At 38.7% G+C, this 18,051-nt stretch overlaps 3 protein-coding genes across 3 annotated transcripts; 1 reads left to right on the forward strand and 2 right to left on the reverse strand.

Moving 5' to 3' along the window:
• The first annotated feature begins 245 nt into the window (after nt 1-245).
• On the forward strand, nt 246-4,735 carry emilin3a (elastin microfibril interfacer 3a). The gene is made up of 4 exons (XM_057357076.1): nt 246-914; nt 1,079-1,195; nt 1,315-2,114; nt 2,314-4,735. The coding sequence occupies exons 1-4, from the start codon at nt 769-771 to the stop codon at nt 4,239-4,241; spliced, it is 2,991 nt and encodes a 996-aa protein (XP_057213059.1). The 5' UTR covers nt 246-768; the 3' UTR covers nt 4,242-4,735.
• Nucleotides 4,736-5,152: 417 nt separating this feature from the next.
• On the reverse strand, nt 5,153-7,100 carry plp2a (proteolipid protein 2a). The gene is made up of 5 exons (XM_057357556.1): nt 6,932-7,100; nt 6,152-6,298; nt 5,947-6,045; nt 5,686-5,779; nt 5,153-5,344 (listed from the first exon to the last, which is right to left on the reverse strand). The coding sequence occupies exons 1-5, from the start codon at nt 7,028-7,030 to the stop codon at nt 5,322-5,324; spliced, it is 462 nt and encodes a 153-aa protein (XP_057213539.1). The 5' UTR covers nt 7,031-7,100; the 3' UTR covers nt 5,153-5,321.
• Nucleotides 7,101-9,503: 2,403 nt separating this feature from the next.
• sypa (synaptophysin a) lies at nt 9,504-14,393 on the reverse strand. The gene is made up of 6 exons (XM_057357334.1): nt 14,270-14,393; nt 12,774-12,839; nt 11,171-11,295; nt 10,629-10,827; nt 10,344-10,535; nt 9,504-9,814 (listed from the first exon to the last, which is right to left on the reverse strand). The coding sequence occupies exons 1-6, from the start codon at nt 14,285-14,287 to the stop codon at nt 9,539-9,541; spliced, it is 876 nt and encodes a 291-aa protein (XP_057213317.1). The 5' UTR covers nt 14,288-14,393; the 3' UTR covers nt 9,504-9,538.
• Nucleotides 14,394-18,051: the final 3,658 nt, after the last annotated feature.

Consider the following 18,051-nt stretch of genomic DNA (forward strand, 5'->3'; position numbering starts at 1 on the left):
CGAACATGGTCAAACAAAGCTTTCAAGACAGCACTTCCTATAGACAGTTCTCACATTGTATATTTTTCATTAGAGCTGTTCCGCTTTTGTCAGGTAATCGTTAGTATTTACAATCTGACTCTCAGTGTTTATCTGAGTAAGTATGTATTTGTTCCATATGGCTGTGTGTGCGTGTGCATGCATGTGATCGCTGCGTGCAGCTAGTTTAGTCCATGAGCTTTCTTATGTACAGAGTCATATGTTCATGTATAATTCAGTGTTCAGAAAACAACATTCTTATAATTTGTTGATCAACACAATATGATTTTTTCACCCTTAATTGACTTTATCCTCCAATGCCTGTATTATGTGGACCAGGTCTCCAAAATGGCACCTTTGTGTGAATTGTGCTGGGTGGCATGGTGGGTGGGACATGTAAATGAGGTGGTCAAGTGTTTATGAGGTGGCCAGGACTCAACAGTCTCAACAGTCTGCAGGAATCATCTCAGATCACCATCAACTGGAGCTCACAGTGTCCATTTTAGACACCAGAAGTTTTTTCTGTGCTTTTTCTGGAAACTGAATTATTTTATTGACTTTTTTGTAAGGTGGTAGATATGACATTTGTCATTATCATACTTTTAATTGCCTAATGCAAAGCATTAGCCACTTTTTTTAGATCTATACTCCAAATGATATCATTACATATTTCATTTGGAACAGATTTTTTTTCTTTTTTTGTGGGGGTAATAGAGAATCTCCCTCATCTTTTTCCTTTGATAACACATCATGACTTTTTTGGAGATGAGATCGCAGGGTTTTCTCTGCCTTTGGCTTTTCCTGAGTGCTGTTTTGACTGTGACAGCAAACCGATACAGCCTTTACTCTGGATCCCAACCACAGTACAGCTCACAGAAACCTGCTGCCAGGCATAAGTGAGTATCATGAGTTTTCCTTCTTTTTTATGACAAAAATTACTGCTGCCTGTTACTACATGAATCCGGAAATTTGTAAAGCATCTGCCCCAATGAGTGAATTATGCGTTTTCCTTGATGTAGTACATTTCAGTTATTGGAACTCTATTAAACTATTTCTTCAGGAACCACTGTGCTTATGTTGTGGAGAAGACTGTGTCCTACACTTTTCAGGATGGAGCCACCCCCTACATGAAAGCAGATTACAACAAGTGTGCCTGGGGTCAGAAATGCCCACCTAAGTAAGACATCAGTTATTATTTGTCTAACTCGCATGCAAATTCTTTCATTTAGTTTAGGTTTTACATTCATTCATCAACAAAACATTTAGTTAATTTTGATTCATGTTTGTTTTTCACAGGTACCGCATGTTTTACAAACCCATGTATAAAGTTGGACATAAGACTGTAACTGAGCTGGAGTGGAAATGCTGTCCTGGATATGCCGGTGTTGCCTGTACTGCAGTCTATGGAATGAAAGCAAGACCATCTTTCAAAGGACCAATGCCTGGACAAAAGGGTGCTATGCCTTATAGAAGGGTCATGCCTGCACAGAAGGGTCCTATGCCTCCCTTTAAAGGGCCTATGCCTGCCCAGAAGGGTCCTATGCCATCTTTTAAAGGGCCTATGCCTACACAGAAAGGTCCCATGCCTCCCTTTAAAGGGCCTATGCCTGCCCAGAAGGATCCTATGCCATTGTTTAAAGGGCCCATGCCGGCACAAAAGGGCCCCATGCCTTCTTATAAAGGACCTAGACCTGCGCAGAAGGGCCCTATGCCTTCTTTTAAAGGTCCTTATCCCTCTCAAAAGGGCCCGATGACATCCTTTGAAGGCCAAATGAATCGACCTAGCTTTAATGGAAACCCTTGGTATCAACCTCAAGCACCATCTAATAGTATGAATGGGTACCCTGGTGGTAACTCTGAGTCCACTTTCCAAGCCAACTCATTTGAACCTCATCCAGACCACCAGGAGCCTGAAGTAGACCAAGCTGAACCCATGCCAGTCCCTCAAGATCCTGACCATGAGCTAACCCCAAAAGAGCATGAGCCAATCACAGACTTCCAGGATCCTTCATCTGTTTACCATAGTACTGCAGTTGAACGCAGTGAGCCAATTCCTAATGCACAGGTGCCATCTGCTGGCAGTGAAACAAATCGAGGTGAATAATCTCTCTATTTATATTCTTTCTCTGTGTATACACTGCAAATAAACATATGCACACGTGTGTTATTTTACTGTAGTTATGTAAATTAATTAATATACTTGTGGCAAGTGTGTAGTTGTTTTAAAATTAGTTTTTTACAAACTGTAGTTTTTAGTGTGTCTAGAGTTACTAAATAAATATAATTTATTCACAGATCATGTTGAATACAGTGTTGAGAATGAACGGTTGGACAGGATAGAGCAGGATGTGCAGAGACTCTCTCTTGGTATCGAGACTCTCCGTGGTACAGTGACAGGCCTGGAGGATAGCTTACGTGCATCCCTCCGTGAAGACGCCAACCGGATGTTGAACGCCCTCATTTCTGCATCACCCAGCCCTATTGCTTCACCATCTCGGTCCAGGGACTCATCCATTGGTTTCGGAGATCTGCCTGGAGGCCTTCCGGATATCGAAGGTTCAGACATGATGGGGCAGTATCCAAACCTGGCCGATTTGGCTGAAAAATTGTTCGAGCTACAAGCAGAGCTAGTGTTAAAGACATCCGAGCTGGCAGAGCTGAGAGGAGTAGTCTTGAATCACAACAGCACCCTTAACAGACTGTCAGATAGGTCAGTTAACCTCACTCAGACCGATTTCCAAAAAGCCTTGGAGACGCTGGTGGAATCCAAAATGAGTGAGGCTCAGGTGACCATTCTAGATGGATTTGAAAAGCACGTGGAAAGTGCCGAAGAGCGATGCAAGGGTCAGGTGGCAGAGTTGTGGCTCCAGTGCAAAGAAGAACTTGTGGATGGACAGGATCAGATTGAGCAAGTCATAGATGTAAGAGCTGCAGAACTGAGAGCAGAACTTCAGAAACTCCAGGCCAAACTCCATGACCTGGAGTCTGAAGAGGGTTGCTGCATTGCAGTGTCAGGTCTAACTGAAAGAATACATTACTTGGAGCATTCAGTGGATGGCTTGAACGAATCCCAAATACACATGCGTGCTGAACTCGGTGGACACAAAGACCATATCGATGGCATGGTGGAAGGTCGACTAGGTTATGTGGAAGCAAAACTAAACATTGAAACATTTAATCAAGAGGAAGCGAATGTAAGCAAACGAGAGATTGCCAGCCTGGAAATAGAAATGGAAGAAAAGCTAAAGGCTCTTGAAAGTCGTCTCATGGCTTCAGTGGTGGAGCTGGGTAACCTCACCGCACCAGCTTTGCTAGAAGGTCAGGCTGTGCCCACGCTTGAAACAGAGGTAGAATTGCTTCGAAAAAGAGTGGAGGAGGATTTGAGCCGTGTTCAGAATGATCTCAAATCCATAGAGGTCGTCTGTACTAGATCTTGTGTTCCACAGCCTGTCCTTACAGGATATGTAGCTCCTTTGGAAACTACGGAGAAGAGATGTGAAGAGAATCATGAGGATCTGAATGAGAAATTTGACTTTCAAGCAGAAAGACTAAACCGTCTCAACACCACTCTGTACAATCTCGTTGTCCATTTGGCAGAGAAACAGGAGGAAGCAGGTTTGCAGGCTGAGGTCACCCTACTGAAAGTCAGTGTGAACTCTGTTAACAAATCTCTCTGTGGATTGCAAGAGTCAGTTGGTTCTGTGATCAAAGATGTGGGCCACACCAACCTCACCTGGCAAGAGAGAGAGGAGAGGCTTGCACAGCAGGTGAAGGGTATGGTTCAGCTGGTTGGGCGACAAGCATCCATGTTGGGTACCGGGGAGCGAAAGTTGACCCGTCTGAAAGGGGAACTCCAGGATCTACGCCGCAGAGTGACTGGAGAGCTCCAGGGTTGTCGTTCAACTGCCCTGGATGTGCAGAAAGAGGTGACCGAAGTCGGGGGCCGTGTTGCCCGTGTGGAAGGTCAGTGCGGAGGTCTTGCACACTTGGCTGATGACCTGGAGAGAATTCGAGGAGAGTTGGAGAGGCACTCTGATGGTTATCTGTCGCAATTTAATAGCACCCTTGTTAGCCATTCCCAACAGCTGTCCGAACTTAGAGGGAGCCTCCAAAACTGCACTGGACCATGTGGGCTTAACAGGATAGCAGAGGACAGTGTGTTAGAACCAACCTATCCACGAGGAGACCAATTTGCAGTTCCCACACAGCACAGAGGTGACTAGTGAATCAAATTTTATAATGTGAAGAGTGCTCTCTTATATAGACCGACCTATAATACAGTTTATTTTCATTTAAGACCTGTACTATTATATAGTATCAGTGTTTCTCATGAGACTTGTCTATTCTACCAACATATATTGTATTATCAATGTTGTTTAATTTTTATCTTTACTGCTCTGTGCTGTTTTGTATTTTTTAAGGTGTCTTTTTTTATCTTTCCTTTGTAAAAACGTTGTACTTTGTACGTCTTTGTATGTTTTAAGATTGATTAAAGTTGTTTTTGGTTTCTAACTGTGTACTTGTGAATATGATAACTGAGCTTGCCTCTTTCACCTGAACACATCACTTCAACATAATTAAAATTGATGTTGTTTACACATAAATTAAGCAATGTCTACTTTGAGACTTAGTGTGTTTGTTATGTGATGCTGGTGCCTTCAAGAATATTCACTATATGTAGTCAACTGTAACACTAACAAAAATGTAACATTAAAGAATACAACATTAAAGAAAAAAAGAAAATGCTGTATTTTCCTTTCAAACGAAGTTTGAGGACATTATGTGGACTAGACCACTTTGCACAATGTTAACACATGTTAACACGTCCAGAAGCGCTTCCGGTTTACTTTTAAATGATTTTATTTTTAAATCTTACATATACAGTGCGTATATTTGTTTAACGTTTTGATTTGGTTATAAATGTTCTGTTGATTGTATTTTGTTGAAACGTTTGTTAGTGTTAAAAAACTAAAACGGGAAGTTCTTCTGGACCAGCGTAGCATTTTTTTTATGTAGTCCATAGGGCTGGACCAAAATTTATAACAATGTATGGTATTGTCATCACCATTTTTATCAATATCTCCGTGAACCAAATATCAAACAAATTAAAGTGGGGCTTTGTAAATATCACAGCATTATTATATTTATTTGAGATTCTTTACATTTTAAACCAAACTGCAGTGGAATTATCTAAGACACATCTTTAATATTAATATGCACAACATTGTTAATCTACTTTACTAGTATGTATACAGTTTTCTTCAGAATTTTGTTCTTCATCACTTTTCAACACTTTTGTCCTTTTAAAATCGTGTCACCACAATACCTGGAAATAAAAAAAAACTGAAGATGTAAAGCAGTTATATGACATCCCTCCTTTTGAGCCTTAATTGTGCTAGGGTTGTGCTATTTTTTATTTAATTGAATTAAACTAGACTACTTTTAACTAATGAGCTAAATGTTTGCCTGCTAAGACATTGTATCATGCAAGTGCACTGGTGTATACTGTATTGTCAGTTAAACTATTAAAATAAGACAACACAAACATTTCATCCAAAATGAACACAGAGAACTTTAAGGTCATGATAACAGAATTTAGTTCAAATTCAGATCTCAGAATCTATGTTATAAGTGAACAGTACGTACATGCTGATGCATACTACTTACCCAGATCAACACCCTGCTGTTTCAGATTTTTTATGTCTTTAATAGTGACAATGGTGTCGTATCCAAACACCACTGCTGCTAGCAAACTAAAAACCTAAAAACAATCAAACATGACATCCTTCAAATATCAGAAACAGAGCAGTGTTTCTAATCTAATTTCTTAAAACAAGTGTAGTATTTAACAAGTATTCATTTAGGAGGGAAATGTCTTCATAGCTACTTTAACATTAAAAGTATACACAGTTTTATTAATTTACTCACATTGCCAGCAACCAGTCCAGGTTCTGTCCAGCTCCCTGTCATACAGAGTAATGAAGTAATGAAAAGGAAAAGTGAGCCTGTGATCGCTCTGAAAAAGTCCTGCAGGCCGAAGAACAAATGTCATTCTTATGATTTGTCAGTTCATAATTTACATAAAGAGGTTGAGATTGAAACCAATCCGAATCAAATTCAGAACAAATTTTACCGTCCATGGGAAAAATATTAAGGCTAAGTCCAAATCCAGGGCATATACAATAAATGTGATCACAGCCCAAACCAACTCTACAACGGCGCTCCACAAGTAGCATTTGATAGATGATGCTTTGCAAACAATCACAAGGAGACACAGGGCCTAAAACAATACAAAATGACATACATTGGTCAATAAGAAGGATCTGAAGTCGAGAGTTAAAACCACATCAATATTAGGCTAAACCATAATGGCTCTTCTACCGTTACAAACTTTACTTTAAACCTACCGATCTAACTATGACCTTTGTGTCCTAATTATTAATAATTTCATTTTAATTAATACAATTTTTAATAATTGATTCATAATTAAAACAGCAAATTGTGATGTGGTATGCAGAGTTAATAAAAAGACTATTTCATTCTATGAAGGCGATAAAGAACACCTGCTCATTTTAAAGAAATCAAATCAAATCAATCAAATCCCTATTGTCACTCAAGTGCAACAGTAGGTGAAAAACGTGGGTGCAGTTCCGACCAACATGGCAGTATGACATATATGAGACAGAATTGTAGATTACAAGTAACAAAGAATAACAATACTTTACAATAGACATTTTCCTGTACACATTTACACAGTAAACATTTCTGTACTTTAAGTGTTTAACCATAGTATAACGAACGACACATCATTTACATAGGATAAAATCTAACTTTTTTATGCCATCACACACACCACATGAACAATGCAACAAATTCAGTATCTACATAATCTTGTAATTCTAGTTAGATTTACCATTTCAGCAGTTAAAATAGTCCCCTTTGATGTCCGGAGGAATGTTGTTATCTTCTCCGTTGAAAAAAGTGGCTGCTTAACTTCGTTTGCGTTTGCCATTTTTATTTTGTGGTATCTTGCTCAAAAAGTGTTTTAAAATGAGGGTTTAATATCCACCATGTGCATCAAAAGTGTGAGAGGAAGGATGTTACCTTTGTGAGAGGAAGGAAGTTGCTGTGGTGTTGTTTTTCCACAGAAATGTTTGTTATTTGATGCTGTCTAATCATGACTCACAGTTTCTGATAATACACACACACACACACACACACACACACACACACACACACACACGCACACACACACACACACACACACACACATGTTGCTTTTCAGAAACTCAAAAAGAAAAGAAAACAAACAAAGAAAAGCTTTTTTTCCATGTATTATTTATTGAATTTTTCCTTCATGGATTCCATAGAACAATACAACAGAATTTCTGGATAATTTTGGTGATTGAGTTTTCAGCATGGTCATAACCATTTTCATCAATATCTTCATAAATGCTAAGAATATATCGTACACATTAAATACAGCACAACCCAAAGGCATCGAGAGTTTCACAAGACAAATCAAACACCACTAACAACGGAGAAGTTGAGTAGCATATTCATTTGGAAGAGAAGAGTGGGCCAGAGCAGAGAATGTGAGAGGGAGAGAGGACGAGAGAGAGAGAGAGAGAGAGAGAGAAAGAGAAAGTCGCTAACACAAGGCTGATAGCCTTCTACCCAAAAGCGAACCTGATTTTCCTCAAATTTTACTACCAAATTATAGAGGCTGAAATAATATTAGACAGTCAGTTATATGTTGGGTTAGCTTGCACTATGAGCATCCGATCATGCAATAATATAAATAATCTCATCATAACAACATCTGATGCATCGGCTCTAAATCAACCGAATAAACTATGATCAACTGAGGGGAGAAACAAATCTGCTGGTTTACTATATTAATAATATGATTACTCAGCATCCTCACATGTAAAGTGTCAGTCTTTGATATAGTTTATTGTTTGAATACTCTACAAAACAATAACTTTAGGACTTTATTGCACCAGATACAGTAACCTGTCACAAAAGCTGCTGTGAATTTGATTGCTTATTTAAATGATCCGTTTCCATGTATTCCAGCTGGGAGGTTTAGCTGACGTATACCAGATATACATTTGGCATCTGCAATTTGAGTGATCAGTCAAGCAGACAAAAAGAATCTATGCTGGCATTCACATGATGTTTGATGCAAATCACTACAGCATTTCATGATCATCGGTTAAAGAATGTGCAGGTACTTATATATATTTTATATGTACAATTGAAAATATACTCAGCTCAATATCACAGGCTTAAATCCTGCCATAGTGTTTTTGAGAGAGGGAAAGGAAATATTGATAAAACCGAAACTGGCACATATATCTACACTACTGACATCTCAACACACAGGATAGATTCTCTCTGGCTGGTGCTCACACAACACAAACAAAACCCCAGTTCATATATATATATTTATATCTATTTTAAACATCCTCTAACTGAAACGTCACTACATCAATACAGCACTCAGAGGAGGCGTTGTGTCATGAACAACCATGCTAATTCTTAAATTAGAAAGCATGTGCTTTTCATAATGCAGAGATTTGAGAAAAAAATCATTCTTTTTCCGTTCAGCGTTCTTGCTGGTTGAAGTAATGTGGTCCCTTCATGAGTTTGGGAATGATTCTGCCAACAGATGCCACATCAGTGCTCCATCCCACCCGTGATGAAATAAAAAAACAATATACAAAACGAGAGAAAGGTAAATGTAGAATTTGATGAGATGTCTGTAAATTGTGGCTTTGTAAATATTTTCACAAGATCATCTCATTTTAGGGAACGGAACTAGACTACAGTGGAATAATCCCTTACACATCTTTAGGAAATATCTATATATATATTAGTATATATATATAATCATATCTATACAGCACAGACAAATACATTCTCTCATGTTTAGCATTACTATTGTCAATATCATCAGTTCAAAATTCATTTCGCAAAACAATGTCTATACTTTTCCCAGATCTTTTTCATATTTTGGTACAGTATTCAAGTGTTTCTTCGAATTCGGTCCTAAGGTTTTATAGTTTTATACATCACAATAGTACACAGCACATTAAAATCCCTCTGCTCTATCCCACCCCCTCAATCTGTAACGTTAGATTAAACCCCTCCCATCCACCCCTCTTATCGTTCACAGACGTAAGCACAGACGCACAAACAGGGAGAATTCTGGGTTTGTGGGTAGGGTTCAGGCACCACACAGCTAGAGTCACACGGTCAACTTCTTTCTGTGGAAAAACAGAAATTACCGTTGGAAATTTCTGAATTTTTGTCCGAAACACATTTTTACCCAAAACTCATTAAAAATGCAAGATAAAAGTGGCATGTAGCAATGCAAACTGTTTTACTTTCTATTTTTTCATTGTTGGCAGTGTCCTGTATATACTGTACAGTTAAGAGTAAGCTATTATTCCATTTATACACGCATCTCCGAAAATTACCTTCAACTCCTCTGCTTCCTCAATTATTCCTTCGCTCACATCTGGTTGGAAAAAGAGGTGGGTGCCGCCTGCTGGTCATAGCCACCCTGACCGTATTCTCCACCCTGATTGTAGCCCTGTTGGCTGTAGTCGGGCTGGTAACCTCCCTGAGGAGCAGCATATGGGTCCTGCTGCCCATAACCTCCTTGTCCGAATTGTGGCTGCTTCTCCTGGGCAGGCGGCTGGCGCATGAATGGTGCAATAATTCCGGTCTCCTTGAATACAAACCACAAGTTACCTGCCCACAAGATCAGGTTCAGGAACCCAAAGACCTGGAGGAAAAAAAGAGCAGTGCTTAAGCAAAAAGCATCTATCAATTTGGCGGGTGTTCTGTGTAATCGTACTAATACTGTTTAATTTAAGTATTAATAATTTAAAGGTCCAGTGTGTCATTTTTTGGAGGATCTATTGACAGAAATGCAATATAATATACATAACTGTGTCTTCAGAGGTGTATAAAGAGCTTACACAATGAAGCGTTGTGTTTTTATTACCTTAGAATGAGCTATTTCTATCTACATACTGTACACCGCAGGTCCCCTTGCGTATAATTCGCCATGTTCTGTCAGCCGTCTTAGTGTTTCTAGCGGGAGGGGTGGAGTGAGAGGTTGGTTGCAATTCGCAACCTTGCCGCTAGATTTTACTGACTGGACCTTTAAATGTATCATTTAATTATTAATTTAATTACTACATTGCCAGTGCATAGTTTTTAAAGGCTCCTCCAATTGTGATATAAATCAATGTTTTACATCACGGGACAGTCCCTATAGTAAAGTGTGATTTCCTGTGTGACTGACTCACCACAGAAGTGTTAAGACCAGACATGACCGGATCGTGAACTTCACGGCAGCGATTGGCCTCTTGCTCGCATGCGGGGATCAGATCCAGAACCTTCTCGGGATCTGTGGCGGTCTTCACATCTGACAAACCTTTCGCCCATGCCGCCGAGCTCACCAGCCACATGAAGGTGAACACGCATGTCACACCGAAATCCTGCAATGATTTAATTTATTATATTTTAATAAGACCTAAAGAACCAAGAGAAAATGCTCCATTAATACTTATGTATTGTGGATGGTGACTCACAATCAGTGGCCCCTTGTTGTTCTCGCGGTACTTCTCAAAAGCAAATACGTAGACGCTAAGAGCTGCCATGGAATACAGGAATGCAAAAACGGCTATGGTAACGAAGAACTCTGCTGAGGACGAGTAATCCCCAACCAGGAAGAAACGATCAGTTAGGCTATTCTTGCAGGTAGGGGCACTGAAATATACTTGATGGAGCCTGAAAGACATACAGTAGAAAAGAACAAGGGGTTAGGGTGGAATAAAAGTGAACTGGTGAATGTTTATTCAAAAGAGTGACATGGTTGTGAATCTGAATATATTTTATATCACATTTATCCAAAGTGAGTCACATAAATTCCATCACAAGCAATTTGTCATGATCTTATAATAAATAATCTGTGTTGTACAAAGCCAAAGACAACTAAGAATAGTACAAGCTAGAGCAGAAATGTAAGCATTGTCTAGTGTGACTAACAATTGTTCCTGAGAATGTAAATGCACACAAACAAATCAGCAGCACTAAACAGTGACATGGCCCCATAAACCTCAAGATGTCGTACCTGAAGGGATACTCAAAACCCACATCTATTTTCAGGTCACTCTCTGATCTGTTCTTACATTCAACGCTCATCCTGAAGGAGCCTGAGTAACTCCCACAGGTGGAGAACGCAAAAATGGCAAACACCTGTAAAATAGAGAGAGCATAGATGGTCACCTGCATACGCTTTGGAGTTTTGGAGCAGAAAATAGAGCATTTTAGTTCTCTAAAATGCTCTCTCACTACAAGTCTCTCCTGTTAGCTTCTGTGGGGGCTGTGCAGTGAAAGAGTAGCTATATAACCCGACTGAATGACTAGTAGAATGTTGAAGCAATAGCATGAAGGCCATTGTCGACATTGGATGACGTACACAGTGCAGCTGTTCTACATACAGTGTAAAAATGTTCAAAAAATGAGTAAAAACACATGGATTAGGCATTAGCCTGGGTAGAGGGATGCAAACGTAAGGTGAAAAAGCTTTACAAAATGTGTACAATATGTTATACTGTAAAATGTTTGTATCACTGCATTGTGATTGAAATACAGACATGATCAACCAAAGGAAAGCATCATTCACCATCAAGTGGATATAAATACATTTTATTTCCTTTATGGATTTAAATCTGAGAGATTGAGTCATTCATAGAGATTACATGTGGACTGTGGTTGAGGGAGGGCTATGTGGAGAATGAAGCTATTAAATTTCACTGAGATACTCTGCCATCTGTCATTTCGCTGAGTGGGGATGCATTGTAAAGCCAAGCATCACCACAGGACACAAAAACAATAGACACATCAAGCCAAAGTAAACCAAACAACACAATGGCATGACATATAATATAATACATATAATACAAATAATTTAGGTAATTGAATCATAGTAAGTCTTACTGTACTAATGCAGTCTTTGTAAAAAAAAGACAGGTTTAAATAGGTCATCACAAGACCAGGCTAATTACAAAAACTATAGGCATTAGGTCCCACTACTGTACGGCAGCCAAACTAGACCAGAGAGAAATAAAGTGAAACATAAGATCAAATCTAACATAATCAAATCAAGACGAATTTAACAAACCCAGAAGACACTGAACAGTGAATTGGGTTGTATAACTGTGAACTATTATTCAATTTTTTTATAATTGTGTGAATTTATTTATTCAGAATGACTGAAATACATTGTGAAATTGTGTGAAATACACAATTATATTTTTATTACTTTCAATTGTATTTTTATTTATAAATGCAAACTACTTCAAATTTCATTATAATGAACATACTGAGGTACACAATGAAGCGCCACAGCAAGATGATTCTTGTTTATTATTTTCTAGTCTAATTTGGTGTTATTTTCCGCCAAGAGAGTAAAGTGCACTGGCATTTTATGACCACTAGATGGCGCCGGACTAATCTGTTCTTCCCACGAGCGCCTTTCCAACGTAGTGCATCTGTGCGTGACGTGTACAATCGGACACAGTCACTAAGCAATCAATCGGCAGCTCTTCAGTTTGCGCTTTGTGCTCACCAAAAACAGTCAATGGTATTTACATTCTGTATATAAAATACACGGGTCATTTTTATTTATGGAACAGTAGTAACAGTTAACCACAAATTAAACGAAAACTTACCCATTCTAAGATTTTGATGAAGCCCAATGGAACTTTCAGCACCCTGAATTGCCCCTGGGCAACCAACTGTCAAACGAAAAACATGAAACGCATTAGATTAGGACAGACAGACAGACAGACAGACAGATACTGTCCGAAACCTTCATCTGCGTCTTCTAACCATTGCCAGGGAAACCTTAATCAAATCAATTACATGAAATTATGTTTTTAATGTCAAAGGCTTTATATTGTCGCCAATGCAATCCTTTGTGAATATGACTAAAGCCACAGGCAAAGAAAGAGAACGGTGAGTGGGGAGGACCTTGACCATGGCCAGCCTGTGCGCGCGCGTCTTTGGCATCTCCGTGCCAAAGAGCTGTTAAACACAGTGGGCGACACAGAATCGAGATCTATTCAAAACGAACCGAATGTACAGTAAAAGAGTGACGGCGCTCCTCCCGAGCAATCTTGAAAAATTGAGGGGTTGTATCAAGGCCCTTCAGTTAGGGCAAAATGCCCTGATCTAAACGTTCATGCGGTGCACAGATGTGACCGATTTTCGTCGTACGCACGGCGGCATAATTCTGGCATTTAAAAATTATTTTCTCATCGGACTTGCGGGAACACGATACCGATTTATCCAGACAGAGTGACGTAGGAAGGTGCGGTTTCACACGACACCATTGTGTGAGGATGGTACGTCCTGCTTTAAACACCATATGCAAAAAAATCAATGCATCTATTAAAGATGAACTTCTCCATATGCAATTTAATTATTCAGAAGCACGTAACACATTTGCCTACAAACGAATACCGTTGCACTGCAAATAAGTGTATCCAATTATGTCAATGTGAGCATAAATGATCTGTTTGACTAATTCTTGATGGTGTCATATTGAGCATGCACATCTTTCTAAATCCCTGCGTATAAAGCCCAATATTCGGTAATGGAGATAACGGATGGAACTGAGCTCGGAGCTGAAAGTCACACACTCACAATGTTGGGATGGCAGTGAGCTGCCATTTTAAAGAGCATCTCCACAAGCGCCTCTGCTTGAGGTAAAGGGCCTTTTGCATTCGCTTTGAAGAAATGTTTTTCTATACATCAAAATGTACGGTTACTTAAAACCCCACATGGCCATTTCATTTAATGATGTACCTATTGATATGCATTAAATATTTGTTTACACGCCAGATAACGTTAAATTCCATTCCTATGTGAATGCGTAAATCATCCTATCAGATTTAAATACAACAGAAAAATCATAAAGTCAGCGATTTCTTCAAAACGAAACCATTCACGGAAGAAAACCTTTGGAATATTGTTTCAGTGAACAGACGGACAGCATCAGCAGGCATCTCTCCCTATCAGAATTTTCCACCACAATTTCTAAGCGCATCCTCATCGCCTGTAACGAACCTCTGGTCGAAAGACAAACCAAACAGTGCACATAATAAATACTGCATTAACATCCAAAACATCATCCATTAATTTTTCAGTGTCCAAAATGCCATACCTGATTTGCAACATCCATGTTAGTCGCCCGCACGTAGATGGGAGAAATAGCTATAATCGGGGGGAGGCGAGTATTGGAAGAGGAACGGCCCGCGGAGGGGTGACGGGAACGTCAACGGAACAGCGCTGGTTGCGTCACGCGCCTGAAGAGGGCGTTCTAGTATGGAAGGCCGTTTTGGCAAATAGTTTTTTAGACGTAACGTGTACACGCGTAAAGACGTAATTTCGTGTACAGATAGACCTTAGACACGTGGACGCGTAATTGCGTGTTGACGCGTAAACCCAAGACTTCCGTTGTCAAAATAAAAGTCACATCAAGCAACGTAGCCCTTACCATTTTTATTTTAGCAAGGCTTTCCTTTTCTACTCTTCATGATTATTTATATTAATGATTTGTTCTTAATGATTTGTTCTTTTAATTATACTACGTTGCTTTATAACATGATGATAATTTTTAATACATTTTGATATTCAGGAAAATCTGTTAAAAATATAGCATATATGACTATTATAATGAATTTGAAAATAAGGAAGACACAATAGGCGCATACAGTAAAGAAATAAAAAATTAAAGAAAACACTGTAAATTGGTTAAAAATATTTTTATTCTCTTCGTGAATTAGGACTTTGTGAATGCTGGTATATTTTAATGCACTGAAATTAGCTTTATGTATCAGATTCCATTAAGAAAGACTCAAGAGGTAGAGACGAGCAAAGAACCAAAACAAATGTACATCGTGTGACCACTTGGAACAAAGAGACATTCTCATTCCCGACGAGAAAGGAGGATGGGAAGAACTGGACGCTGGACATTTCAACACGACGGACATTGACGAGTTTCAACGTTCAACCGCACAGAGATCGTGTGGTAACATTCTTTTGTTTGCTCTCCTGAGGAAGAGGCCATTTTCCTTTTTCTAGGCCACTACGCACCCGAGCAACGCTTCAGGCCTGCAACGGGGTGGGGTGTGTATGGTGTGTGTGTGTTAGTGATGGGTCGTTCATGAATGATTCGTTCTTTTTGATAAGTTCGTCTCTCGAGTCATTGGGTCCGAGTCCTTTCATTCTTTTATACCGGAAAGAGGAAAATGAATGATGTTTTTACTGAAGTAACTATAGTTGAAGTATTCCTGTTGAAATAAAAACAATAGAACCCTGCCCAAAATACAACAGAAAATGTAATGGATTTAATGGTTATAGTGGGAATTGTACTATGGATACTTGTTGTCTACTTGTATGTGATGGATTCTATTGATGGGATGGTAAATCCTATTGGAATAAAACCCAAAACACACTACAAAGAGGAATTTAATTAAAAAATTAATTGTTTTTTTTCAGCAGGGATGGTATTTGCAGTAAAACCACAGTGTCCACAAATTTACCATTTTCTATATATAGGAACCATACTCCAATTAATAATCTTTAGTAAAACCACAGCAACTAAAAATACCATAGTTTCATTATACTATAGCTATAGTTTATGTTGTTAAATTATGGTAATACAAATGGTAATAAATCCAACAAGCACATGGCTTCTACACTTTACTATTTACAAGAACCTTACTACTTACTGGTAAATTGCTGCTAAAACTGGTAAAGGGAATATACAAAATAAAAGAACACTGCTCATAAATACATATAGGCCTGGAGGCTAATGAGGATAATTAGGCTAAATGATCATACAGGATTATATCTAAACTAAATATATATGTGCTAAACATATAAAGCTCTTAAAGGAGTTGCTCACTGCAAAATTTGCCCCCATTGACTTTCCATAGTAGGAATAAAAATTACTATGGAAAGTCAATGGGGGCAAATTTTGAAGTGAACTACTCCTTTAATACAACTGATACTGTGAGCTACTCAGTAGATTGCTTCAGAGGCATAAGGTATACGACAATAAAAACCGAAATTACGTCTTTAGGCGCAATAACGCATACACGCGTTATATCGTCTGTACACGTTACGTCTAAAGACATTTTTGACTCAATGGCCTGCGATATGGATGCGTGAAGAACAGAGGGGGTGAATCGACAGATGCTGATCGCGATGGAGGTGTAGTGAACTTGTCATAGTTTACATCACGTGGGGCAGTGATGCTAAGTCTTGAGGAATGCACTCGAATATTAGTGTTTCCAATTTATGAGTTGTTTTAGTCGCGCGGTCCTCCTACTGCAGAGGCCGTAAATTATGAATGTGATTGATTCCTACTCACAAAATAACCTGCACGGTCAACTATAGCCGACATAGATATTTTTATCTTGTGGATCGTTTTTTATTTGGGAAATCATAACTCACCTCAAGAATATTTAACAGTATAACTAAGCAATTACGAATAACTATTTATGTCCGGATATTAAGTTTTATTGGAAACGATCTATAGGCTACGCACTATAAAAGAGACTATATTGTGTGCTTTAACAAATACTGTTAAATTTGTATAATAAAATAAAGCATTTTCAGTGGCTGCTTCATTTCATACTGGAGAGATGGATAAAAATGTTTGGATTGGGGATGCAACTTTTCAGAGATGGACCGACAATGATGACTCATAGAACGTTACTATTTTTAGTGAAGAAAAATTAAACGCTTATGATAAAGTGAAATGCTAAAAAGATAAAAATGTTTCTGAAATGCTCGAAGACGCATTATGTTTTTGCAAACAAACACTTCATTTCTTTGTATTTGCAGCCTTAAGTATGAGAGAATTCTTAATTTGGGGGATTTCATCATTCATATTGACAAGAATTAAGACTTTCCCATGACACAGGGCTTTTTGTCTTTATTGGAATGTTGTTTTGATCTGAAGCAGCTTGTTGACTGGGCTCCACACAATAAGGGTCTTACATTAGATTTGATCATCTCAAATTGTGCAGTTTGCCTCTTCAGACTTAGTGTCTGACCACTTGGCCATCTTTTTTCATTTGGAATTTATACAAAATATTGAATCTGCCACTTAAAGTGAATTATCGTAAATGGAAGGCCATTGATCAAGTTTTCGGCTTTTATTGAGTCAGCATTACATGTTACATTATTTTCTCCATCTGACCCTTTGTGTGGAGGCCAACATTTCTTTGCTAAATGCAGTGCTTATATCTGGTTTGGACTCATTTGCACCCTTGACATTTATTCTGTGACCTTTGTTCGCCCTGCTCCCTGGTATATGATGAGCCGCACTTAATATCGGTCTCAATATTTCTCTCAGATAATTGTCAGTAATCAAAGCAATCCTAGAAAATTGTTCGATACCATTAATAAGTTGCTTAATGAAAGCATTTCCCTCAATGTAACTACACTCTTAAAAATAAAGGTGCTTAAAAGGTTCCTCACAGCGATGCCATTTTGGTTCCAAAAAGAACCATTCAGTCAAAGGTTCTTTAAAGAATCATCTCTTTCTTACCTTTTTATAATCTGAAGAACCTTTTATCGCCAATAGTTCTATTTGGAAATGTTATCAGTAGTTCGCAAAATAACAAACATAATAATTCCATTTAAACACATGTACAAATTTAGATAGAGCTCAAGGTGCAGAACACTTCTCTTTTTTAAATTAACCAAGTCTATACAATTTTCTGACAAGCTCATGTTCACCAGGCACGTTTAGTATTAACCAGTTTTGTTTTGCCTCAAGCAAGCGACCCAGTTGGGACTCGAACCCACAATCTCCAGCTCCGGAGGCTGATGCCTTATACATTAGGCCACTTGTCCACACTACACTGGGGAGAAATGCCCAAAATGCCCCTGCTAAAAGAAACAAACAAATAAATAAATGTGGATAAATAA

The sequence above is a fragment of the Triplophysa rosa genome, linkage group LG17, assembly GCF_024868665.1.
Source record: "Triplophysa rosa linkage group LG17, Trosa_1v2, whole genome shotgun sequence".
Classification (NCBI taxonomy): Eukaryota; Metazoa; Chordata; class Actinopteri; order Cypriniformes; family Nemacheilidae; genus Triplophysa; species Triplophysa rosa.